The 27,654-nt window shown below is 33.2% G+C and overlaps 1 protein-coding gene across 1 annotated transcript in view; it reads left to right on the forward strand.

Annotated features, from left to right (window-relative positions):
- The window catches only part of MICU2 (mitochondrial calcium uptake 2), a 170,239-nt gene that overhangs the window by 71,358 nt on the left and 71,227 nt on the right, over positions 1–27,654 (forward strand). Inside the window, exons 3-4 of the mRNA XM_051990680.1 lie at positions 21,280–21,311; positions 21,407–21,482. Coding sequence (XP_051846640.1) covers positions 21,280–21,311; positions 21,407–21,482 — 108 coding nt within the window. The remainder of the gene's footprint in view (positions 1–21,279; positions 21,312–21,406; positions 21,483–27,654) is intronic.

A 27,654-nucleotide genomic window follows, 5' to 3' on the forward strand; every position in this document is an offset into this window, starting at 1 on the left:
GATGTGGAAATGAAAGGTCCCAAGGAATTAGGCAGTGTCTAAAATTGAAGATCAAAATCAAGAATTACAAATGGACTAACAAAAGATTAATAAGTCAGAGTTCAGGATTCAGACTACAATTGTTCATTATCTAGAAAGTGTGTTTGTTTAATTCAATCTGTGGCTCAGGGATTTTTTTATGCCTGACTGAGCTTCCCCCTCTTCCACCTGGATGAAAGCCATCATCATCTCTCTCTGTCTTGAATCTCTCCTCACTCCATTCTGTCTTCCACTCAGCTGTCAAATTGATCTTCAAGTGTAGATCTCACCATGTCACAGATTCCCCTAACTAACCTTCCCATTGTTCCACCACATCATCCCAACCTGTGCCCCTATTCAATAAACTTCTGCAGCTCTCTTTTACCTCCAGGATCAAATATAAAAGTCCCCTGCCCTTCATAAGCTGGCTCTTTCCTATACCATCCACTCTTCTTACACCTTATTTGTCTCCATGAATCCTTTGAGGTTTAATAACACTGTTCTCTTTGCTGCTTTTTGCATAGGTTATTCCATCTCTGGACTTGAAGCATTTTTATTAACATTTCCTTATGTCTGGAACTCTTTCCCTCCTTATCTACCCCTCCTAGCTACCTTGGTTTCCTTCAGATCTCACCTTGAGTCTCACTTCTTAAAAAACAACCTTTCCAAGATCTCCTTAATCTTAGTCTCTTCCCACTATTATCTACAATAATAATAATTTATTTAACAAAAATAATAATTTATCCTGATATACTATGTATCTTAAAAGTATTAATACAGTTCTAATCTATTAAAACTTAAAAAGTGGGGCCACTCAGTGACTAAGTGGATAGAGCACCAGTTCTGTAGTCAGGATGACCTGAGTTCAAATCTGGCCTCAGGCACTTAATACATCCTAGCTGTGTGCCTCTAGGCAAGTCACTTAACCCCAGTTGCCTCAGCAAAAAAACAAAACAAAAACAAAACTTAAAAACGACAAGCTTTTGTCGTAAAAAAATTTTAAGTGCAGTCGTTAAGTTAGCAATACAGACTATGCTTTTCTAATTCCTATTCCAAAATAACAGATATTTTTTCAAATAGTAATAGCTAGTATTTTTGTAGTGTTTTAAAGTGATTAAAGCACTTTAACTGATTTGATCTAACACAACTCTTAAGAGATAGGTGCTATTATTATCCCCATTTTACAGGTGATTCTAATTGAATCTGAAAGAGTTAAAAGTGATTTGCCCAAGGACCATCAGCTATTAAATGCACTTAAAACTGCACTTAAATTTTTTGAGAAACTATATATTGTTTTAATATAGATGTTTGCATGCTATTTCCCTCCTACTTCTTGAGAAATAGGACAAATTTTTTTACCTTTCTTTGTATCCCCAGTACTAAACACAGTGCCTCACTCAGTAGATATTTGATAAATTCTTATTGATTCTTTTCACTCCACCCCAAAATCAGTTTCTTTCAGGATCGATTCATAAAATCACAGAATTAGAAGATCCTTCAGAGATAGTATAGTACAGCCTGTACTTGAAGAAAATCTGCTCTACAACATAGGCAATAAGTGGTCTTCTAATCTATATTTAAAGGCTTCCATTATGAAGAGAACCACTATCTCTCAAGGCACCTTATTTTACTTTTCAGATAGCTCTAATTGTCTATATTTTCCTTATGTCAAGTCTGTGATTTCCCTCAAATGCTCCTACTCCTGTCTTCTGTGGGCATGCAAGACAAATCTAATCTCTCACCCATAATAATATTTCAGATATTTGAAGATAAATAGATTTCAGGTTCTCTTATACTCCAGACTAAATATTACCAATTCTTCTCATCTATTTGTACTATTTTGGATAACTTGACAATTATCAGTTTCCTTCTTAAAATTTATCATCCAGAAATTAACCCAGAGAATTTTTCTTGCCACCTTTGTTTTTTTTCCATAGCAAAAGTTGCATTTTTATGATTCTACTATTATTTTTTGTGCTGTTTTTCATATTTTTTTAAATTGTGGGTTTGTAATTAGATTTTTTTTTCCCATGTAAGTTATGTTCAATAGAAGTGTCAAATGCCTGCTAGGAAGTTTCAAGTGTTAGGACAAGATTGAAATGATTAGACAACAACTTTAATTGATAAGATGAAATAGGAAGGTCAAAATAATGTATTGCTTGGTAATTTGAAGGAAAAAATATGTTTCAAAATGCTTTATTCCTAGTAATTATATTTTCACATCATTTACTGGGGCAGAGGGAGAATCCATCAAGACAACGTATTATCACAACATTTTTATTCTAAATGTAATAAAGTAGTCACAGTTTAATAGGTAATAAGATAGGTAACTTGAACTTCTTGGAAAATATGAAACCCTGAGATTTTAAGTGCTTTAGTAATGTGAGGTTTTTTCCTACATTTATATAAAACTGACACTTGATTCTTTAGGATCATTTAGTATGGGAAAAAGCCTTAGTTTATATTATCCAAACTACATACATATAAGCAACAGAATATGCAACTTAAATACCAGCACATAGTCTTTCTAAATATTTTTACTTAAGCTTCAAGTTTGACTGCATACATTTATGTATATTGATCTCCATTGTGGCATAGGAGTACTTTTAAAAACATTTGAACTTCTAAAGTCATATCTGGACTTTGCTTCAGTACTGTAGTGGATCTGTACTCTCACTGATGAGGATGTTACATTTAGTGATACAGGGAGATCACAGATACTTATCCATCCTTTTTTTTTTTTTTTTTTTTGGGGGGAGGGGGGGCTGAGACAGTAGGGGTTAAATGACTTGCTCAGGGTCATACAGCTAGGATGCGTTAAGTGTCTGAAATCAGATTTGAACTCATGGCCTCCTCACTTCAGGGCTGGTGCTCTATCCACTGCGCCATCTAGCTGCCCCCCTTCAATGATTCTTGTCCTTATTTTCCTATAAATCCTCCATGGGATTCCATCCAACACCCTAAGGACCTTCTAGATCTTGCCTTTATGTTAATATTGGTATAACATGTGAGTTTTCTTTCTATCCTTTTTTTCCCCTCATTCTTGCCATGTGATTAAGCTATCAATTTTTTTCTGACATCTTTTATATCACTAAGCTTGACTCTTAATTTAAATTAGTTCAGCAAATTGGACTTTTCTCATATTATATAATTGAAGCAGAAAATTTGTATTTGAAAACTATTAAAAGATAAGATTGTTAGAGTCTGTTGTTGCCCAGTCTGAAGGTTTTTGAATCATTCCAGTATGTGATGAGGAACCATTGAGGGTTTTGAGCAGGGAAATGGTATAATAGAAATCCTGTTTTGGGAAGATTCATATTATGCTGCATAGATTCTTTGAGTAGTTACAGTGTTATGGTACTTGACTATAACAAGGAAAGTACTTTGTAAACGTTAAAGGACTACGTAAAGATTAGCTATTATTATGTACAGACAATCAGCATCAAAGCAGATATCATCACATAGCTGTTTGGAACAAGAATACCTAGCAGTAATAGGAATGCAATGACTAGAAGTCATGTAAGCATGTCGGGTTTCTAAATAGGAAAAAACAAGATTTAAAAAGATGCAGTAATCTATCACAAGTATATTTGTTAACTCTCAATTTTTAGAATATAGTTTACTTAAAATATGAAAAGTTAGGAGTGATTCTGAAAAACTACAGGCAATTTAAAAGTAATTATTAATCCATTAACTCTTAATCCCTATTCTCAAATAAAATAAACCCAGCACTTAACTACAATGCCTCCAAGAATTTAGAACACTGTCTGACACATAATAAGCACTTAATAAATGCTTGATGACTGATTGAATAAAAGCCAAATTAATTTTTTCCAGAAGACAAAAGATGCTGTCTATAGTTTAAAAGCCCACGAGTAGACATAAGAAAGCTTCAGAAGTTCAAAAGCTTTTTCCAACTTCATCTATAACTCTCAAAAAATATTTTATGGTAGCTGTCCTGAGCTTTCCCACTCTGATGTTATGATCCTTAATTATTGTAATTAGCATATGTATAGCTTTTTAAAGTGACTTTTGAAACATGCTTTAGGGAAGTAGGGAGTGAGCTATATGTGTTTTTTCAAGCTCTTTCACCTTGATGTTTTATAAAGAGATTTCTTGCCTGAGTGCCTGTTAAGTGGGGGCATTACTCTATTATTATTATCACTAATGTAGTAAAGGTTATAGCTATGCCTCAGCTGACAAGCTGACATTAGCAAATAATTTTAAATTTAAGGCCATCTTTATACTATTTCCCTTCTTTTTCTCTACCTCAAAATTCTCCATATCTTTTATCCATATTCTTCCCTCATATTCTGAGACAAAGAAGATCTCTCCTTTGCAAGGCTAATCCCTTCATTTATGCCTTTTCCCCCTCATTCTCTCTCATACCCCATGGAGTCTTATTCTATAAATTTTGCCATGTTACTAGTACATCATTGATTCTGTTTTTCTGCCTACAAACTACTTAGAATCTCTCCATCCTAAAAAATAAATCTTCTCATATCTCTACTGTACTAACACTTAGGAATTTATAGTTATATACATAAAAAATTATAATACAGATGATTCTACTTTGAATTCTTAACTTTTTTAGGTCCTGTCTTACTTCAGAAAGAGAGAATATCAGTATGATAGCAGACACGCTTTCTGCATACTTTTCCAGCATAATAATCTTAAAATATTTTTTAAATGTGCCGATGCTATAGTGATTAAAGTTTAATGTATAAGATGGGAAGACAAAAACACAAAATAAAAGCTTTGTGAGATAACATTAGAAAACTTAAAGGTCCTACTCTTGGACCATAGCCTGCACTTGTGCTCCAAGTCCAGCTGTGGAAACCCCTGCTCTTTCTCATAGTGGTGACTCAGTCTTTATCCCCATCATTGCAACCACACAAAGAGGTAGAAACCACTGATTGTGCTTGACATTAAAATAAAAAGGTAGAATAATCTGGGATGAAGGTGGCAAAAGATGCAGAAGTACAAAACCAGATAGAAGAATAGAAACTTCCACAGCCAAGGGAAAGAGAATTAGGAATCTATGTGAGGTTGGTCTCTATGAAGTTTACTCTGAGCAAAGAACCAGCTAATCCCCTAGCATTCCCCAACTTAGAGTCTCTCAGAGACCTTTCAGAAAAAAAGATATATATAATATTAGTGGAAGAAAAGGTGCCAAACAGTGAATTGAGAAAACAGAGATGACCTGAGAATATTTTTTAAGGCTGAAGTACATAAAGTTAAATAGACAATTTGGGTATAAGTCTACCTAAGCAGATAAACTGTGAGATTCAAAAAGAAAAATAAGCAAACATTCAAAAAAAGGCTATCCCAAACTGAATATATATTTAATTTGGAAGAAAAATGAACCCAAAACCCCAGTGAAAAAACTCTGGATTCCCTAAAGTTCACATCACAATTATGTATTTTTTATAGAATAGCAGCTATATAGTCTAGAATGGTTTTAAAAAAGAGAGAGAGAAATAAAACTTTTAAAAATACAGAAATTAGGTTAGAAATTAGAAGTCTTAAAGCAAAAATAGTGAAAATAAACATGCATCTTCTGAAGAAGAGAATGACAGAGGGGAAACAAAAATACAGAAATAGAAGAAAATTTAACAGAAGCAAAAGGCAACAACTTTGAAAGAATGTACTCATTTATCTAAGACAAAGTGATTGAAAGTAAGATGCACTGGCATAACTTAGTTGTTCAATTGTTTTTTTCTGTCACGTCTGACTTTTTGTGACCCCATAATGGAGTGTTTTGCCATTTCCTTCTCCAGAATGATAAGTTTTTCTGACTTGCAAGCGTGGCAATCTATCCACTATGCCTCCTAGCTACCCACAAAATAACTTTAGGATGCTGGAAACAGATACTTTTTAAAAGTTGAATGTCATAATGGCGTCAAATGATACAAGAAAATTACTCCGACTCCTTTTTCTAGAATTAATATCTTGTAAGAAATTGTTATAAAGTTATAGTTATAAAGGAAGCAACTCAAAATTATTCCTTAGCTTAGAGAAATAATTGATGCATTTCCAGCTATAAAGGAGCTTGCATTCTAATAGGAGTAAAAGCTCGGAAGGGGAGTTTTGGCCTAGGCAGTTAGAGAGGTTATGGATCCACAGAGTAGTAGTTTATATCATCTTTTAGAATAATTATTATTATAATGATTTAATTATTGTTCACAGAAACAGAGAAGAAAGATAAGAGGGAGAATATATATGTCGTATACAAAGTCAGATGAAGTGACAAACTGCCTATATATTATAAATCTTGATTTCCTAGATTATGATTGAATGAAATGTGAAGAATAGTAGTGGATCAAAGAGTAAATCTTTGGAGCAATTAAAAGAAATATAAGAGAAAACAATAACTATTATAAAATATGCCAGAATTCTTGGGATAAATCTAAAAATGTTCTTGGAAAAAGAAATTTATTCTCTTAAAATGTGTACTAACAAAATACAAGAAAGGAGAGTGATTAATGAACTAACTATGTAATTTTTAAAAAAAACTAGAGGACAAGTTAGCAAATCCAAAATAAGCACAAAACAAGAAATTCATTCTCTAAATTCTGTAAATTCATTCTCTAAAAGAAATGACAAAATCAATAACTATTCAGAAAACCTGATCACAAGAGACAGAAAAATAACATAACCAAAATTAAGAATGATCAACCTGAAACCACAACAGGGAGTGGAAATAAAAAGAATTATCAGAATTTTATACAATATAGGTGATGGGAGGGGTTATAAAGATGGAGGTAATTACAAAACAAAAGCTTGATTTTTAGGCAATTTAGGAAGGGGGTGGTGGGTGAAGTTTATGGGGGAAAGGAACAACTAAAGGGAATATTAAATCTAGCTTAAGTTTTAGCAAAATAAAATCAATTTTCAATTTTACAATTTCCCCCTTTGATTCTTAGGAAGCCACTCCTCCCATACATCACTTAGTCTGATTAAAGTTACAAATTAAAGTATAGTAAAAATCATATGTCTATCACCCTATAAAGCTAAAGCAATCGATGCAGGTTTAGTGGTAGAGAATTGATATGAAAATCCCCTCTGGTCAGAGATGCAAGTCCAATGTAAAAGAATTCGCAAACCTGAAAAGTTTAAATGGCAAAAGGAATTTTTATTGACTCTGAGAAGCCATCTTTGCCAGGAAGACAGACTCCTTAGTGACAAGAGGTCCTGTCAGAGAAAATAACAAAGGTTAACACTGAGAAGAGAATGTCTTTACATGGGCAAGAGTCCTGGCAGTCAGCTGTACCAAGAGGAGAAATCCCTTGGCAAATCATAATCCTACTTCAGACTTCTGCAGACATTTAGAGTTCAGAATTGTCCTTTATATCGGTCTGAAGCTAGAGCTTCCATTCAAAATTGAATAAGAATCCCTCAATGTCGTCAGTGACCCCAGGCCTAGATTTCCAGTTGAAAGAAAGTACTTATCTTGAAGTTTCAAGCCACTCTATAGGAATATCGGTCGAGATCTCCCAACTGAATGAAACCACTTAAGTTTGAGCTACTGGGAGTAGTCTTGAGCTAATCTTCAACTCTTTAGTGGGTGCAGCTAGTCCCCCGCCAAGATTTCCAACTGAATGAAAACCATTTAACTGCCCTAAAGGATGGGTCTCTGTCAGAGGAGAGTTCTGGACCATTACATCACCCTTTGTCAAAGAATATTTGTAATGGAAGGGAGGATCCCATTTTCTCAGTAAATCAATTCACAAGTTCTTTCACAGGGTTGCTAAGATTTTTTTGATTTTGCCCAAACAAGTAAGTTTACAAATAAGGAGATTTTACAAGATTTTTCTTTTTCCTTTTCCACAAATTAATTATTATCATTCCCTTTTAAAACATACCCAATTACATACTTCATAGATTTTAACATCATAACAGTAGTATCTATTAACTTAATAATTGCACAATATCCAGATTAAAAGAGGTAAATTTTCTAATGATACAGTTGCATTAATTTCTTGATAGTATTTTTCATTATAGTTGGTCTCAAAAATCATGGTACAAGAAGAGTTAAAACACAATAACATTCATAATATCATGGATTTAAAACATAAAACAAAACTACTTATTAGTCAGATGATTATCAGTCAAATGCATTTCCAAATTGTCTTATGTAGAAAATCATTCATCTTGTCACCTTGATATTTTACACTAATTATGTCTAAAAATCCAGCACAGAGTTATCTAGAATGGAACAATTGTATTCAATTAAAGAAATAATAATAATAAATATTTATTTAGTGTTTACCCTATACTAGTTAAGTATTTTGCAATCTGTTAAATATTTCACAATCATGTGATTCTTGCAACAACCCCTTTACAGATTAGTCAACTGAGGTAAATAGAGAGGAGTTTATTTGTCTAAAATCATATGGCCAACATATTTAGAGTCCAGATTTTTAACTCCTGTTTTCTTCAATCCATGTTATTTCAATTTTTTGTCTTAGCATAGGCAAAGTCTTGTTATAATGTAGTTCCAGAATAAACCTATACCAAATCAAATATGGATTTACAATCATAAAATCAAAATCTCAATGTTCCAAGAGCCACATATACCCAGTATTTCACATTATAAGGCTCACTATTCTCAGTCTACTGCTAAATATTTAAAGAGGCAGTATTGTATTCTCATTCCCCTCTTTAAGGTCTATGAAAATTTTATAATTCTTAGAAAACTAAAATATACTCTTCTAAATGTCTTTCAAGAACAGAATTTTTATATACTATCTTCAAATAATTCCACATATATATTACTATAGTTTCCATATTATAAAGAACAATCACGTCATATTATTTTAAGAGTATTAAAAATCTTCCTCAAACTTCCCTTTACAAAATTAAACCCCTTTTATTCCCAACTTTTACTTGCTCAAACTCCCCTCCTTTTCTCTGCACATATAAACACACACACACATACACAAATATATGTAAACATGTATCCTTTGATTAAAGTCCATCCTTTTTCTCTTTTCATATTCTGATCCACTTCTTCTTTATCATATCCCAGACTATAAAACCCATCTTCATGACATTGAATTTCTCCTTTATAATTTGACAAATTTTATTCTACATCATCTCATAATTGCAATATATTTGTTCTTGGGATTCTAAAGTATTTACAATACTTTGGAATTATAAAGAGCTTATAAATACATGGGCTGTCCAAATTCTAATTCATTTATAATGCCACCTTACAATTTTTCTTTATGTTAGGTACAGTTGGAAAGGGTAGTAAAAGTGGTGGCACCCAAAGATCTTAATAGGTCTGTTACAGAACATAAGATAGGAAGTCTGCAGTGATTTATCCCTTTGGTTGAGACAGAGGAGAGGTAGTCTAAGATCTCCTGGCTCCAATTAACAGCTTACAAACACCTGTTATTCATATAACAATCAAATTCTTTTATATAGTTCATGGAAGTAACAAAGTATTTTTTTCAAATTAAATCTTACTTACATTCAAGTTGCTTCCCTAAATAAGCATTTCCTTTTGTGGACAAGAAGCAAGACAGCTCTTAAAATTCAAATTGTAAACTGGTTTTGAAATTTATGCCAAACTTGGGGCAACAAGATAGTGCAATGGATAGAGCACCACTCCTGAAGTCAGAAGGACCCGAGTTCAAATCTAGTCTCAGACACTTAACATTTGCTAGCTGTGTGACCTGGGCAAGTCACTGAACCTCAGTTGCCTCAGCAAAAAAAAAAAAAAAAAAAAATTATCCCAAACTGAACTCAGCTTCTTTAATCTGCATTTTTATGGAGGAGGAAGACCTCTTACGAGTATAAAACCTTTCCCTATTCCCTACCCTTGCCCCTTTTCCATGGAGCATATATGAGATATCAAGATATGATTCAAATTTTTCCCTTCCTTTCTTCTTTCTCTCATATACATATTCGGCAGTCTCCTAAGTTCATATGCATCCTTGTCACATAAGGCAGACTTTCACAGTTCTATTCTTATTTTTCCTTAAAACAAATTCTACAGAGAATTCACTAAAACATTTCAGCATTTATTTTAAAAAAACATTCAAACTATAATTTGGAAATGCATAGTAGTGAAGTTACATTTTAGTCTTTGATTAGTTTATGATGCCATAAATTTCTACATATTGGGGAAAAGATCCCTATCCCTCTTATTTGTTTCTTTTATCTGCCTTCCTGATTTGGCCATAATCAAGAAGAGAGAGGAGAGAATGTTTCTTTTTTTTTTTTTTTTTTTTTTTTGGAGAAAATATTTCTCAAGAAAAACGGTTTTTATTTTTACTTCTTGGATTGATAATACCCCAAGAAAAATAAACTGGACACAAAGAAGCATTTACCCAACTAATTTTTTAATCAAAAAAGGTTTTAATCAAAAATTAATCTACATGGTATTCTAATTTGCACAATAATCAAAGTTGCAAAATACTCCTGGATTTCATTTTCCCTTATACAGACTTCCCCCTATTGTGGAGGAAAACCTTATTCCCTTGAAAGGACTTCCCCATCAAAGTGCCAGATAACTTTAGCTAGTTACTTCCCCAACAACATGAAGACTCACCTGTTCTCTTAGAGCAAGGGAGGGGAACCTTTTTTTCTTCCAACGGCCATTTGGATATTTAACATCATTCTCGAGCCATACGAAATTATCCACTTATAGAACTCAAGCAGTGAGAGGTTGTTGTGCCTGGCATTCACTCATCATCTGCAATTGCCTTAGCTCATTATTTTTGCAGCTCTTATACAGCCTGTGGGTCAGATATACCCCACCCCTACCTTAGAGAGACTTCCCAGGGATATCTTTCCCCATTGAAATGGAGGCTTGCCTTAGCTTAAGAGGATTGAGAGTGATTGGGACTGAGGAATAAATTTGTCCTCTTGTACAATCCTTTGTGGAGAAATCTCAGAAAAAAAGTTTCCTAGAGTTTTCTAGAGTCCCTCTCTTAGAGGTTGTTTCAGGAACTAGCCTCATTCCCTCTAGTTCCTTCATGGTTGTCAACTATGATGGGAAATTCTGAGACACAAAGTTCCCAGCATAGTTTATTAGTTACGCTAGCAATAGCCAACAACTTGCAACAGTTGTCTCTCAGTGACCAATGTGACTTAAAGTGAGGGCTGACAGAGTCTTTTATAATAATTAGTAAGGTGTCAGAGCAAAATTTTGAACAACATAAGTGTGTCTCCTCCTGATCGGTTATCAGTAATATAGACAGAATTGAGATTACATCATTTGGACCTCACCTTTTGAAACTCCCTTTTAACCATAACCAAGACTTGTCACAAGACAAAAGTTTCTCACAGAGAATTCCAGTTGCTACATAATTTAAATTGATGAGATTTTACCTTTTAATCACTTTAATCAGATTTTTCCAGAAAGTGGATATTGGTATAGTTACAAAAGTAGACTTTATTACAAGACAAAAGCTTGACCTGTAGGCTATTTTCTCCAAGTTATAGATGGTGGATGAAGTTAACTAAAGAAAGGAACCACAAAGGAAATATTAAAACTAGTTAAGTCTTAGCAAAATAGGATCATTTTTAAATTTTACACCAAATTAATTTTAATCCTTTTCTCTTCCCACTCTTTCTGTCTTCTGCCTCTCAATGAAACTTAGCTTCCTCCAGGTGACACAGGCTCCCTGGACAGCCTTTCTAGCCCTGATTGCCCATTCATTCATTCCTCCAACTCACTAATCAAAGTGTGAGAATTGAATGTCCCTCTATCATCATCATTTAGTAACTTCTCTTTTGAGTTTCCTTCAAATGACCTAGCTCTGTGATTCACTGTGATTTAACATTGGATTATTTTGAAAAAGATACTGTTGAAATTGTTTGGTATCAAATTATACTTCCAAGCTTTTTTTTCCTCCCTTCTGACCCTCTCCATGCTATATACATGAATGTATTGAAGAATGTTGTATTTTTCTATAAAATACCTTTGCTTTTAAGAATAAGGGCACTATTCAAATATATATTTTTAAAAATCCATGTTAAACATAATAAAAATAGAAAATTTCCAACTCCAAATGATCTTGTGTCATTGATTTGTTTGGTCTCTTCTAGTTTTTAGGAAGTCTGTTACTTGAGTAAGTTTTACCATTTTGTCTTCTAAACTATCTATTCTCCTTCCAACTTTTTCTTCACTTTTTATCTCATGCTTCATTTCTTTTAGATATTCTTGTAGTCCTAACAGATAATCTATTTTTTCTCTTTGAATCTTGCTTGCAGTTGTCATAGAGTTAATTCCTTCCTTTTGGGGGTGATTTTTAGATTTGTAATAATACTGGATACCAGTCAGTATGTTTTTTTGGGTTTTTTTTAATTCATCTCTTTGGCTTTATTTCCTGTACTAGAGTTTTGTTCCAGGGACAGGATGTATTTTTGGTCAGGGTTGGATAATCAACCCTGCTTGGTCTTGCCCAGGTCACCTGGGTTCCTTCTGTTATTTTCATCTCCTAGAATAGGAATATCCCTATTACTACACACACACACACACACACACACACACACACACACACACACGAGTCACAATCCTCATCCTCCCTTTCTCCCATTTGGTTGAGTTTCAGAACACTAGATTTTCAGGGCTCTCTGTGGTATCTCAAGACAAAATACTAGGAACCTCAGAGACTCCAGAGATACCTGGAATGTACTTATCTGAACCTTACTAGTTCACTGCCTGTGTTAATCCTCCTCTCCCCCCTCCCAGCCTTAAGATACTTATCTGTAAAGGGATCTTAAAAGGTGGGCTTGAATCAAACAACGAGCACTTAAGGCTAATTACCTATTGGACAATAACTCTATTAGCATATGTTTGGAAAAATAGCCCTTCTCATTATTCTGTGCTGGCTCTTTTGGTGTATACATCATAGGAGGGATTAGAGGGTGAAGTGAGACAAGCCACACTCACTTTGTAGAAGGACCAGGAGATAGGAGATGGTGGAGAGTTTGTGGCAGTTTGTCCATCCCCTTCACTTCTTCCCGTAAAGAGCAAGGATTTTTTCCTCTGGCTAATTCTGAGGCCTCCAGGGAGCTAGCCTGGAACTTACACCTATTCTGGCTCTTTCTGACCACCCTAATACTACCTTAGGGGAGCCCACCATTCTTTCTGCCTTAGAAGAAATGTCCCTGGTCTTTGGTCACAATGAAAGCTACTCTGTGATGGTTTTGACTTTGTTGGCTGTCAAGAATTCCTTTACTATTGCCTATAGACCTCTGATTGACTTTTTGGACAGTTCTAAAATGTAAGACTGTCATTCTACTTTCTCACTGGGTTTCTTGATCTTTATTTAGTCTGGTGTGAACTTCAGGAATATGGAACTTAGATGACTTATCTCCTTTTCAAACAGTCATCTTGAATTTAATTCTCTTTGCATTTCTTGATTATTCAATCTGATACAAATTTTGGATTGCTGCTAGAATAGGTATGTGGGAGCTGAGCAATCTGCCTCCAGTCAGGCAAGCATCTTTACCTTAGCCCCCTAAATGGTTTCCTAATATGAAGTAACAGATTTGTCTCCTTTGTCAAGAATATTCTTGATAGTTGATCTCTCATTTTCACTTTTAGAAATGTCTATAATCAGTTCAACAAATTCAGTAAAATGGACATTTACAGTAAATCTATTTAACAGTAAAATGCAAAGCTGTACCAAGGTCCTGGCAAGCTGTAAAATGCAGTTAATCAGAGTGCCATTTTTTTTTTATTCAAATGATTTTAATTATTGGAATGCACAATTTTTTCAATATGCAAATAAAAAGTTTTAAAATCTGGCTGGTATTGCTGTGTAAAATGGACCTTTTGAGCACTCTACTGGGCACTTTTTCCCCCAATTAACAAGCATTTATTTTGTTCCTCCTGTTATCTTCCTGCATTCTAAGAAAAGAAAAAAACAAACTCTTTATAACAAATATACATAGTCAACCCAAAAAAGTTCATACTTTGGCCTTGTGCAGAGGCTTTCTGGGAATATCAGACCAAGAAATAATTACAGGTTTGCCTCCAATTTAAGTGAACTATATCCTGTTTATAGAAAATCTAAACTTTCAAAACAGATAAGTTGATTGATTATTTGCATTTTTTCAAAGATTTGATCAAAAATCTTAGGGCACTAGTTCAGTAAAGGAACTGAGGAGGAAAGGAAGAGAACAAGCATTTACTAAGTATTTGTTATGAGCCAACAAATGTGCCCTTATGCTTTAAAAATATTATCTCATTTGATTCCCATATCAAATCCTGTAACATATATGTTATATAAATTTGCTATAGAAAGCTTTAGAATATTATCCCCATTTTATTGGATTTGAACTCAGGTCTTCCTCACTAGTGACTTTCTGTCTCCATTCTATACATTGAGCTGCCTCAGACTGGGGAAATATAACATGAAGAACAGAAAATTATGGGAAATGATAGATATTTTCAAATATTTAAATATTTTTCATGTGGAAATTGGTTAGACTCACTACTTGGTGTTCCATGTTGCAGAATTTAGGTGGATGGGTAGAAGTTACACATAGATCATAAATTCAGATCTGAGTAGTCCAGTCCAACAATCTCATTTTATAGTGGGAGAAACTGAGGTCTGGATAAGTTAGATGATCTTGGTCACAGATAAAGAAAAGTGGCAGAGTCAAGATTTAAAATAAAGCCCTTTGACCCACTTTTCCTACTCTTCCCCATTAAAAGTATACTCTTATATACAATTTTGGCTTTATATAAAGGAAACACTTCCAACATTTGGAGCTGTTCAAAAGTAAAATCAATACTTTTAGAAAGTAATGGGTTCACAGTATTTAGAGATCTTCTGCAAGAGATCCACAAAGACTAAGGATCTTATTAGGTATATTATAGAAAAGATTCCTTTTCAGGTACAAGTTGGAATCACTGAATTTGGAATGTTTACCTTGGAGAAGGAAAATGCAGAGATGACATGATGGCAGTCTTTGAATATTTAAAAGATTTTATTAGATTTATTTTGTTCCAGCAGGAAGAAGTAAGGGTAAAGGATGGAATGTGCAGAGAAGTAACATTATTTGAGATTTCTGGAAAGATATAAAGACAGGACAAACCTCTGTTCACTCATTTCGCTCAAGGCATAAAATACCATTATTATGGAAGAGATCCAGAAGAAATTCCAATTGAAAGTTGGATTCCTTATGATAGTCATGTCCTATTGACCTTCCTGTTTACAAATGCATTTTGCTGGTTTTATCAAATCACAGCAAATTACAGGTTCCTGGAATAGATCTATGATTCTTCAGAAGAGTCGATCAAATCATCTTGCAAGTAGGTGAAAAATGACTTAAGTATTTGGTAGAAAATTTGGTAGAAAAATCAGGAAGACCTAGATTTGAGTTTTATCTCTGACACTTAATGGTTATGTGACTCTAGGAAAAATCACTTAACTTCTTGGTGCTCTGGACAACTCTCTAAAACTATAAATTATTTAAAAAAAAAAAAAAATTCTGAACAACATTGATAGAAGAAGTTTTTCACTAGGAACCCATATCATTGAAATCACAGATTCCTTCTCTGTTATTAACCCTTTAATGTGGAGTTAAATGGTCCTACAGAGCTTTTCTGGAAGTATAAATAGCTGGTACAAATAGGCAAGATCTGGAATTAAATAAAAGGAGAATGAAGCCCCATTGATTTCATAAAATACTTTTTAAAAGATTTTAATATTTTATTTTTTCCAATTATATATAAAAACAATTTTTAATATTTTTTGTTTTGTTTTTTTATAATTTTGAGTTTCAATTTTTCTCCCATCTTTCCTCCCTTTCCTTCCTCATTAAGAATCCAAGCAATTTAGTAAAGGTTATACATGTGCTGTCATGTAAAACATTTCCATATTAGTCATGTTGTGGGGGGAAAAAACAGCAAAAAGTAAGAACTTTTTGTTTATTTTTTAATGTGCTTTGATCTGCATTCATATAATGTCAAGTTCCTTCTTTGAAGATAGATAGCATTTTTTCATTAGAGGTTTTTCAGAATTGCCTTGGATCTTTATATTGCTGAAAATAGCTGAGTCATTCACAGTTCTTCATTGTACGACATTATGTTGCTGTGTACAATATTCTGGTTCTGTTCACTTAACTTTGTATCAATTCATGTAAGTCTTTCCAGGTTTTTCTGAAAGCATCTTACTCATCATAGTACACTAGTATACCTTCACAATCATTTACCACAGTCTGTTCAGTCATTCCTACAATTTCCAAATGTTTGCCTTCACAAAAACAGTTGATATAAATATTTTTTTGTACATAGGTTCTTTTTCTTTTCTTTTTTTAATCTCTCGGGAATACAGTAGTATCAGTAATAATGGTTTTTCCAAAGCAAAGGGTATACACAGTTTCAGAGCTTCTTAAAAAACTTCAGCAACTCCAAGAAACATAAATAATAATAAAAAATAATAACTAACAGTTATGTAGTGCTTACTGTTTGCTAGGTACTATACTAACTTCTTTGAAATTGTTATTTCATTTGATCGCCTCAACAATCCTGGTAGGTAGGTACTATTATTATCCCTATCTTACAGATGACTAAACTGAGGGAAACAGAGATCATGTGACCTGCTTAACATAGGCCAGAGCTGATAAAGCATCTGAGGTCATATTTGAACTCAGGTATCCTTGACTTCTGGTTTGGCACTGTATCTATTGTGTTTCCTAGCTATCCCTCTTTAACTATTTTACTTATTTTGCAGGCTATTGTAGCATTGTAGACTCTGAAAAATTAAAAATGCATATCACTAAGAGAACAATCCATTATTTAGTCCTCCACCCCCAGGAGACAGGAAACCATTTTTCACTTTTCATAATTTGCAAGTTACTTAAGTAGCCATTAAATACCATCCAGATACCCATTAAAACAGAATACTGCAAGGACTATGAATCTTAATCCCAAAGTCACTTTTTTTTTTATTGTTGCAGTAAAGATCTTCTAGAAAATTTTATTATTTCATTTATGAACTGAATGGTTTTGAAAAAGCCCCCTAGCAATCCATGCCCTTTCCCTCTTCAGAACTGGTTCTAACCCCTTGAGAACTGAGATTTGCTCTGTGCCTTGGGGTATGCTGTTCTCACCATGCTTGTCTTCAGAAGGCCAAGGGCTCCCAGACCTCCCAGTGCCTCCATCGGTCAGCTTAATCCTCCTTCTAGAAGCCTCCAATTTGGCGTGCTTTGGAGAAGGATGATTCCTTCCTCAAGGAACCTGGACAACGTGATTGAACCCAAGCCATCAGTCTGCTCAAGACATTGTGACAGCTGCAGGCAGGAGGAAGATCTACAAAGTTACTCTCAAAGGTTTAAAAATCTCTTTTTTTTTTTTTTTTTTTTAATTCTTCATTTGGTCATCTTGCCATGTAGTACAGTTTTCTTTCCTCAAATAGTTTCCAGGGACTGGGCTAGTTTTAAATCCTGTGGGGGAAATGACAAGAAAGATATTGGAAGGCATTTTGACAGTTTTGAAAATCTTCAGGGGTGCAGGGCTGGAAGGGCACACATTTTGTTTTTAAAGAGGAAATAATACTTTTATATTTATCTCTCTTTTTTTTAAAACTTTGATATCACTTTTATTATCACCTGTTCCCAAATATATGAGTTTCCGTGGCTTCAGAAAGAACAGGAGGTTGACAATGTATTTAGTCATTCTGCTGATGACTTTCTTTTACTGTTTGTTTCAAGTCTTTTTTTGATAGTATAAAAAATCCTGGTTTAATTGAGAACACATATACACTAACCTATTTTAGCTGTCTTCATTTGCTGATTCTAGAACTGCTTCCAGATTTTTCATATATTTATGTAAAAGTAAGAGATGATGGAAATACTTCTATTGTCAGGTTTTTATGTCAAAAGACTACTATTGCCTCCAGCAAACTAAATTAGTAACTGTTGCTAGTATTTCATTAGTCATAGTTATCAAATAACTTTATTTTGGCTAGGAGCAAATAGTTATTTGACTGCTATCTAGGTTTTGTATTTATTAATGCAGTTTTACTCATTTTAAGTATTAAAATGGACCTTTGCCTATAACAAGATGTTCCTGTACCTGGTTTTTGCTTCATGATTCCACTGTAAATATTGAAAACCACATGATGGAATCTCTAAAAAAGGCAGAAACTTTTGAAAAACATTCAGACTGTTTCTTGAGCCAAAATTCCATTACAATTCAAAAAAAAAAAAAACCTATGTATTTTCCATTCTTTTATACTTGTTCCAGTAAAATTTCACAAGCTTATTTTAAGATTATAGGTTTACTTTCCATTGGTAAATTTTCATTCTCATCTTCATCATACTCCCATATGTGTGTGTGATATAGTATGACTTTAAAATGATGAGATTGATTTTAGTGAGATTGCAATGAATATATCATGTTAGATGAAGTGGGAGAACAAAATAGGTATGAGGGATAACTTGATTATTCTGGCTATAAAAAACAGTTCCATTGCTACAACTTTACTCTATAACTTTACTCCGAGTAGATAGCAAGGACCTTTTGTGAGTAGGATGTCTTGGGACATCTTTAATAAGTGCATAAAATAAAAACAGGGAAATTCATAGGATGAAAAAGAGAGACATTTTATCTTTTTTTTTTTCCCAAAAAGTATTTTTACAAAAGAATATAAATCTTCTAGTGTCTCATTACCTGCCTAACTCCTCTCAGATTTTCATTCAATCATCTTTTCCTATGTGGAAAATAGATTGGAGTGGGAAGAGATGTGGGCAGGGAGATAATTAGAAGACCAGGTGATGGGTGATATAAACATGAACTGGAATGGGAACAAAGAAGAGATATAGATTAGAAATGCATGCATTTAGAAATGACAGCATGAGGCGACTGGAAATATGAGATATGTTTTGATGGTAAGGGATGATACTAAACCTGGGAGATCCGAAGGATGATTGTGTCCTTAACAGTAATAGAGAAGTACAGAAGAGTGGTGAGTTTAAGGGGAAAGAGTAAGTTCGTGTCCAAAGGCCTATAAAACTGTTACCCCTTGATCTATCAGTACCATTACTAGATCTGTATCCCATTGGGGAAAAGGACCTGCATGTACAAAAATGTTTTTAGTATCTCTTTTTGTGGTGACAAGGAATTGAAAAGTAAGGGGATGCACACCAATTGAGGAATGGCTGAACAAATTGTGACATATAAATGTAGTAAAATACTATAAAAATGATTTCTATATTTCTATATGTAACATCTATACATACATATGCATATACACTTATAATTTCTATGAGAAATGATAAGCAGGCAGATTTCAGAAAAACCTGGAAAGAATTACATAACCTGATGCTAAGTAAAGCAAACAGAACCAGGAGAAACTGTACACAGTAACAGCAACAGCAACTGTGATGGACTTAGCTTTTTTCAGCAATACAATGTTCCAAGATTTTTTCAGCGATACAATGTTCCAAGACAACTCCAAAGGACTTATGATGGAAAATGCTATATCCATATCCAGAGAAATAACTATAGAATCTGAATGCAAATTGAAACATACTATTTTCATTTTTTTGTTATTTTTTCTTTCTCATAGTTTTTCTCTTTTGCTCTGATTCTTGTTTTACAACATAACTAATATGAAAATAGTAATATGATTGTACATGTATAACTGCTATCAGATTGCTTGCTGTTTTGGGGGGAGGTGAAAGGAGAGAGAGAAAAAAGTTACAACTCAAAATCTTATAAAAATAGAGGTCAAAAACTATCTACATGTAACTGGAAAAAATAGAATACTATTAAGTGGGAAGAACAAACACAATATAAAATAGCCAACAAAAAGAAAAAAAGATAATGAGTTCTGTTTTGAAGATGATATTGAAATGGCTCCAGAAAGATATTTGGCTCAAAATATTGAATGTGAAATTAGTGATGTAACTCTGGAGCAGAAAGGAAATTAGGGTTGGATCAACACAGTTTCATAACTTCTTCCCAGTTATGTTCAGCAGCACGTGAATAGGTGTAAATGAGGCATATGGTGGGAAAAAAACAGAGTTGGGGTTTAGGAAACAAGGGATTCAAGATTTAAGGATTGTGTAGTTTAGTTGATTCACTAAGAAATCAACATAAGAGAAGGCAGGAAAGTGTAGCTAGTGTATGGTATAATGTCATGGTACAATGTAATAGAGAGAATGAAAGTCACAGTGAGGATGACAAACAGATTTAGGTATTTATAAGGCTTATGGAAAGATAGAATATTAAAGATTATGAATAAATTCAAAAACTTCCAGTTCCAATTCTAATGCCATGTATTTAAAGGCTTTAAATGCTATACTGGATAAAGTTTAAGGAAAAAAAAAATAAACACTTCTCTTTAACTCTATTTTGGAGGGAATCCTATGATGTTTCAGAACAGAAATTTACAGAAAATTTAAGAGTAAGGAGGAAAATATGTTAGTATGCTCATGTAAGGTAATGGGGGTGGAGGGCCATGAGCAGGGAAAATTAAAAGAACAGGACAAAAGAAAGATAAACTAATTCTAAATAGAAAGTGGCCTTGATTAATGGCTATATAGAGCTAGGGGAAAAATGTCAGATAAACAGTGGGTGTAATTCTGAAAATCAAAGAAATTTAAATGTATTTTTTAAGTGATGGAAAATGGAATCAGAAACAACAAAATACAATTATATTAGGAAAGACATTTTTAACTAATTAGGTGAAGAACAAAGACTGTGGTTTCAAAAATTTAAATGATGCTTTTCTAAAGCATGAACTTATCTTTTTGCAATGAAAATAGAAAAACCTCTAATAAGTTTTAATAATCATGAAGAAAGAATGAAAAATTGTTTTGAACCAGAATGTAAGGGAAAGGAAAAAACAAAACAAAACAAGAGCCAAAAATGATTCTATAATAGTATTTCTGTGAAATAAGAAAGAAATTAATTTGAAAGGTAATTTGCAGAAAAGTTTTAACTGGCTTATAATTTTGTTTTAAGAACATTAAACAAAACTGCTATACTTTTTTTAAATAAAGCTTTTTATTTTTCAAAAAAACTGCTATGTTTTTAACCCCTATTTCAACAGGTTGTTCGTTATCTTTTTGAAACACTTTAACCGTTCTATTTCTTAGAAAGTATTGAGGATAATTGGGGAGAAGAGGAGGTTGCACACAGAATATGCTAGTTCTAAAATGTTATATCTGATACAGATATTTTCCCACAAAAATCATTTTTAAAAATGCAACTGGGTTTTGTAAAAGATATAATAATTTACATGATGTTCATATTTAAATGATGTTTCCTTTCTTCTACAGGTAAAGCTTCAATTAGGCAACTAACAAAAAAGGTAAGCAAAGTTTTTCCTTTCTTTTTCAAAGATATGTAATATAACTTTAAAAAAACTTAATTGATTCGGTCTGATTTTGCTTTATATATTTGAAGGCTATAAATGATGCATTGGATGAAGTAACAAAGAATAAAAATGGACCAACTTTTTTTAGAGATCTTGGTGATAAAGGTAATGCTTATTTTATTTCTTTTAAATTCCTACATATAGGAGTATTATCTTTTGTTTAATTAAAAGATCATTTAAAAACTTTGTATGGGGATTGTATATGTACCTAAATGTATTCCTTCCAAAGAATGTTAACATTTTAATATTTATTAATAAATATGAAATGTGTAATAAAAACTTTTAGTAATCTTCGCTGGGAAATACCTGGTATAATCCCCATGACGATTTTTGAGAATGAAGGGAGGCAAGCAATATTGCTTCCCTATGATTTTAGTCTTAGGAACTTTCCTCCATTGCTTCTATCTCCTCTAGACACTCTTTAATTTCTCCTTAAATCCATTTGTTTTTAATGTTTGATGGACTCATTGAATTAAATTTTCATCAAGACAACATTAAACTAGATTGCTGCTAGTTTTGAATACAAACCATCTGATTAGAAGTATGATCTGTCTTTATTTTCATATAATTCAGAAAAAAAGGGTCGTTTAAAATATGCTGTTTACCTCTAGTTAGACAGCTAATGGGCTCAGAATGTATTTTGAAACATCTGTTTGGATAGTAATGTGTATTATATAGTCAAATCTTCCCTAGAAAAAGTATTAGAGCATTGTTCGAGGCAACCAGAAAGCACAGTATAGTCAGAAAGATCCAAGTTCAAATTTAATCTCTCTTATGCCTACTTTCTTCTACTGTAAAATGGGAATAACAATAGTTTCCCAGAGTGGTTGTGTGAATTAAATAAAAAATAATTTCTCAGGGTTGTTGTGTGAGATGATATGAGATAATATTTCTAAAGTGTTTTGTAAACCTTAACATACTAAATCAGTGGTACTAATTGTTAGTTATTATTATATGTGACCTTTTAAAAAAGTAAACTGGTTTTATAGCTACACTAAAAGATAATAACTACACAATGAGAACTGACAATTATATAGCACTTTGAAATTATTTGATCTCAAAATGATGGCACTACAACCAATATTATTCCCACTTTACAGCTGAAGAAACTGAGGCTCCAAGAAGTTAAGTGATTTGGCCCAAGTCATAGGTTGTACATGCCAGAGACAGAATTTGGATCCATATCTTCCTGACTTCTAATCTAGGACTCCATATAGCACATCCTAAAATCTCTGTAACAGATTAAGTGTATATTTGAACCCCCAATATATTAAGAGGACTAGAAGCTATTTGCCTGATCGTGAGGGTTCTTCTTTGTAGGATTTATGCAAAAAAATTACCCAGATAGTAATCTTGGGTTCTAAAACACTATGCCATCAATCAGTAAGCCATGACTGGTCTTACCAAGTTAGATGGTGGAATGGATAGAATGCTGGGCCTGGAGTCAGGAAGACCTGAATTTAGTTTCTGCCTCAAGATACTTTCTAGCTGTGTGACACTGGACAAGTCACTTAACCCTGTTGTCTTAGTTTCTCATCCGAAAAATGAACTAGAGAAGGAAATGACAAATCATTTCAATATCTTTGCTCAGAAGACTACAAGTGAGGTCACAAAGAATTAGATAAGACTGGAAAATGACATAACAACTGCAACCAAACTAAAAAGTCTACAAGTATAGGTTTATGACAAGTTATTTGTCTGTCATTTGATCAACCAAACTGAGGACTTTTCGAAGTTTGGCTGTCAAGGAAAGAATTTTTTCAGTCAGAACAAATCATGAATACCATACTAAGGTCTAGAATAGTTATAATCATTATCAGTAAAATGAGTATCCATATTAATGAAATCACGAATTCTTGAAAGGTTTTTAAGTTTCAAGTTGTTATATAAGAAATGAACATTCTAATAAAACAGATTAATTAATTAGTGTAACTGCCATTCAGCATCTTCTTCCACTATCATTTAGCAAACTCTCCTTTGAGGTTCACTCCTTCTAGTTATTCTCTCAAAGTCCTAGTACCTGGTGGATGTCCTTTATTCTAGAAGAGACCCAAAATGACACACTGTGTTAGAATTAGTATGTCCAGTTATGACTAATCAAACTAATGTAAGCTTAGAATGTTCTGCCACAGGTCGGACACAGATAATCCCTGTGAACATTTGGGGCAGCTTCTCTAACTTTGTACATCTTTCATTTCCTTTCGGCTAATTCAAATCTGCTTTGCTCGTAGAGCACAGCACCTTCTCTGATGAGGATATGCTATTCTGGCAGTCCTATGCTAGTGTCTCCTATGTCATACAATCCATTTTAAAGTTAAGAAAGACCTTGAGAGTATCCTTGTTACTGCATTTTCTGATCACTTTGCGAGCACTTGCTCTGTGTGAATTCTTCACAAAATAGTCTTTTTGGCAAGTGTACACATTTGGCATTTGAACACTGTGGCTAGCCTTAGAGTTGTGCTCTTTGCAGTAGAGTTTGGCTGCTTGGCAGTGAGAAAGGACCTCACTGTCTGATATCTTATCCTGCCCATCAATCTTCAGAATCTTCTTAAGACAATTCAAATGGAAACAGTTTAGTTTTCTGGCATCGCACTGGTATACTGTCCAGATTTCATAGGCATACAACAATGAGATCAGCTAACATTTATTAGCCTCCAAGTCATCCTTCCTCTTTCTCAGGGGGTTCTATACTTGGTTCACAATAGTGTTCTTCACCCTTATCACTTATATTTTGGAACTTTAGGATGTCCCTTTATTTTTTTATTATTATTAAAGCATTTTATTTTCAAAACATGCATAGATAATTTTTCAGCATTGACCTTTGCACAACCTTGTGTTCTGAATTTTTCCCTCCTTCCCCCCACCCTCTCCCCTAGATTGCAAATAATCCAATATATGTTATACATGGTAAAATATATGTTAGTTCCAATATATGTAAACATTTGTACAATTATCTTGCTGCACAAGAAAGATCAGATCAAAAAAGAAAGAAAATGAATAAGAAAACAAAATGCAAGCACCAACAAAAAAAGTGAGAATGTTATGTTGTGATCCACATTTCAGTTTCCACTGTCCTCTCTCTGGGTGTAGATGGTTCTCTTCATCACAAGAGCATTGGAACATCATTCATTTCATTGTTGGAAATAGTCATGTTCATCAGAATTGATCTTCGTATAAATTTGTTATTGTCGTGTACAATGATCTCCTGGTTCTGCTCACTTCACTTAACATCATTTTCTTTCCAGGCCTCTCTAAAATCATCCTATTGATTGTTTCTTATAGAATAATAATATTCCATAACATTCATATACTATAACTTATCTGACCATTCTCCAACTGATGGATATCCACTCAGTTTCCAGTTTCTTGCCACTACAGAAAGGGTTGCCACAAACACTTTTGCACATGTGGGTCCTTTTCCTTTATGATCTCTGTAGTACAGACCCAGTAGAAACACTGCTGGATCAAAGGGCATAGTTTTAAATTGCTCTCCAGAATGGTTGAATCAATTGTCTACTCTACCAGCAATGCATTAATGTCCCAGTTTTCCCACATCCTCTTCAACATTCGTCATTATCTTTTCCTGTCATCTTAGCCATTCTGAGAGATATGTAGTGATGTCTCAGAATTGTCTTAATTTGCATTTCTCTGATCAGTATTTTCTAATTTGGAACACCTTTTCATATGACTAAAAATGATTTCAATTTCTTCATCTGGAAAGTGTCTGTTCATATCCTTTGACCATTTATCAATTGGAGAATGGCTTGAATTCTTATAAATTTGAGTCAGTTCTCTATATATTTTAGAAATGAGGCCTTTAGGTGATATCCCTTTAAATAGTTTTCCATTTCATCATCTCAATTCCTATGATCTGCACTTTCATGCCATTTCAGCCACAAGGATACCCATGACTGTATCATCACAAATGTTTTCCCTACACAAATCGTTAACTCTGAATTTATACTCTGACCATAACCTCATGTCCTTTCATCTTACTGTTTTCTCCTATGCTATAAATGTTCTCCTTGAGCATGTGAAGGTTACAAATTCTTGTATGACTACGTTGTCCTTCTGAACTGTCTGTGATCCTGGATGATGATAACATCAAAGGAACTTAGTTGTAATAAATCTATGTAATTAAGCATTCCTTTTTTTTTTAGTAATGGGCAGGGAATCCTTATAGTTATTGATCATGGGATTTTGATATGTAGAATAGTTATTTTTTAAATATAGATATATATCTTTTTAATCTATATCTATGTCTCTGTAGATATAGAGATAGATAGAGATAGAAATAGAGACATAGATATAATTGGGGTTTTTTAGTCTGCATCTTCCTAACTAGGATCCTAGTTAGATCACTGTGGACACTGACTCCATATCAGACTTGAGCCTATTCCTAGTCTGATAGCCTGGCTTCTCTCAGGCATTTAGTCTGTGACTACCAGACCTAGTATGGCACTGGTAGCCCTGCTTCAGCTCATAATTCCTTGACTCAAATGATCAGTCTCAGCAACTTTCAGTAGCTGAGGTCCAGCTAGCTATGATATTTGTGGAGGGCTTTTTTAGGATCTTTTTAAATAATAGATTTTTATTTTCAAAATATATGCAGAAGATAGTTTTCAATATTCACAACATTCACCTTGTGTTTCAATTTTTTTCGACCTTCCTCTACCCCATCTCTCCCCTAGACAGCAAGTAATCCAATATATGTTAAATATGTGCAATTGTTCTATACATATTTCCACAATTATCATGCTGCCTGAGAAAAATCTAGCTATAATATTCGTAAAGAAATACACAGCTATTATTTTTGAATAGGTAAATGATTTCTAGTTAGTCAGCACATAGTTTTATGTATTTATGTATTTTTATGAAAGCGTCTTTAAAAGTTCATCTTAAGTACAATCATTTTTAAATGTTCTCTACAATTTTGTTTACATTATTAATCTGTTTAGCAAATTCATTTTATAGATAATTTAAAAATTAATTTCATTTCAAGCTGTTGTCAAAATCATTGCAAATTCTAAAGTTACTTAAGGCTCATTAATTAGTAAGATTTAATTTTACTTTTTCCATAAAAAATGGGTAAACTGAAGAATCATTTATTACAGGATTATTTGTTATAGGTAATCTAGCATGCCATACATATCACCAAAAATTGCACTTAGCTGATCACTGTGGACCATGTACTAGGATACAGAAATCTTTATTATGCAGATCCCTTCTTTGTAATATCACTATAATGGAATTCATTAATTCATATATAATCTCCTTAGAAATCAACAATCCTTTGATGCCTTATCAATTTAATTCCTTTTTTTTTTTTTTTTAAGTCCCATTCTAAATCCTCTGCAGATCTGCTATTAGTCCAGTGTGGTGATAGCCTTCTATTAGATTTTTAATATTTTGCGAGCATAACTGCAACACTGAGGTATTGAAGTGTTCCTCATTCACTATTTATCTGCCCAATCTCTTTTCTGGTCATTAGTGATGATAGGTCTCACATATTATTCCTTGAATGAAAATTCTTACTAAAAATATACTCACTGTATATCTCCATTACCCTTAGGATTATTTCTAATTTCAGTTCTATATAAATCATGATATTCCATTATTCACTGCCATATATAAGTAGAACATTTATATTTAAAAGATGTCCTCTTTTATAAATCAAAGAATAATTTGGGATCATTGAAAATACTGCGCAGTTACATGATTAGTAAAGTGTTCATTTGATTTTTAATTTCTGAAATTTTATTTTAGATTTTTATGCAAATTACAAGTATAAATATGATTCCAATATGACTAGGCCACTTATAAGAGAAAAACATTTTTAAACATTTACTCAAAAATGCCTGTTAAATGTCTGTTATATAGAAAGCATTGTACCAGGTAGGGGTAAATACAAAGATAATAAGATAATGTCTCTATTTTCAAAGATCATATAACCACTCAGTTGTTTGCTTTAAATTGACTTTCTTCTTAATTGGTATATTAGTTTGGTTCTGTTCTAATACCAAGATACTTAGAAGTGAAATTGTAGTTATATAGCAGAAAAAATAAAATTATTTTTACTTAAACCATTATATTTTTAATTATTTGAAAATAAGATGAATTTCTTGGTATGTAATAAGTTCTAGGTAAGTAAAAGGCTTGAAGATCCTGCCTCCCAGTGGCCAACTTTAAATAAATGTATTTTTATTATTAAAGATCATAAAAAATATTTTTCCTGATGCTTTCTTTAACATGCTACTATTTAATATGTTACCATATT

This window comes from Antechinus flavipes, chromosome 3, assembly GCF_016432865.1.
Source record: "Antechinus flavipes isolate AdamAnt ecotype Samford, QLD, Australia chromosome 3, AdamAnt_v2, whole genome shotgun sequence".
NCBI classification, from domain to species: Eukaryota; Metazoa; Chordata; class Mammalia; order Dasyuromorphia; family Dasyuridae; genus Antechinus; species Antechinus flavipes.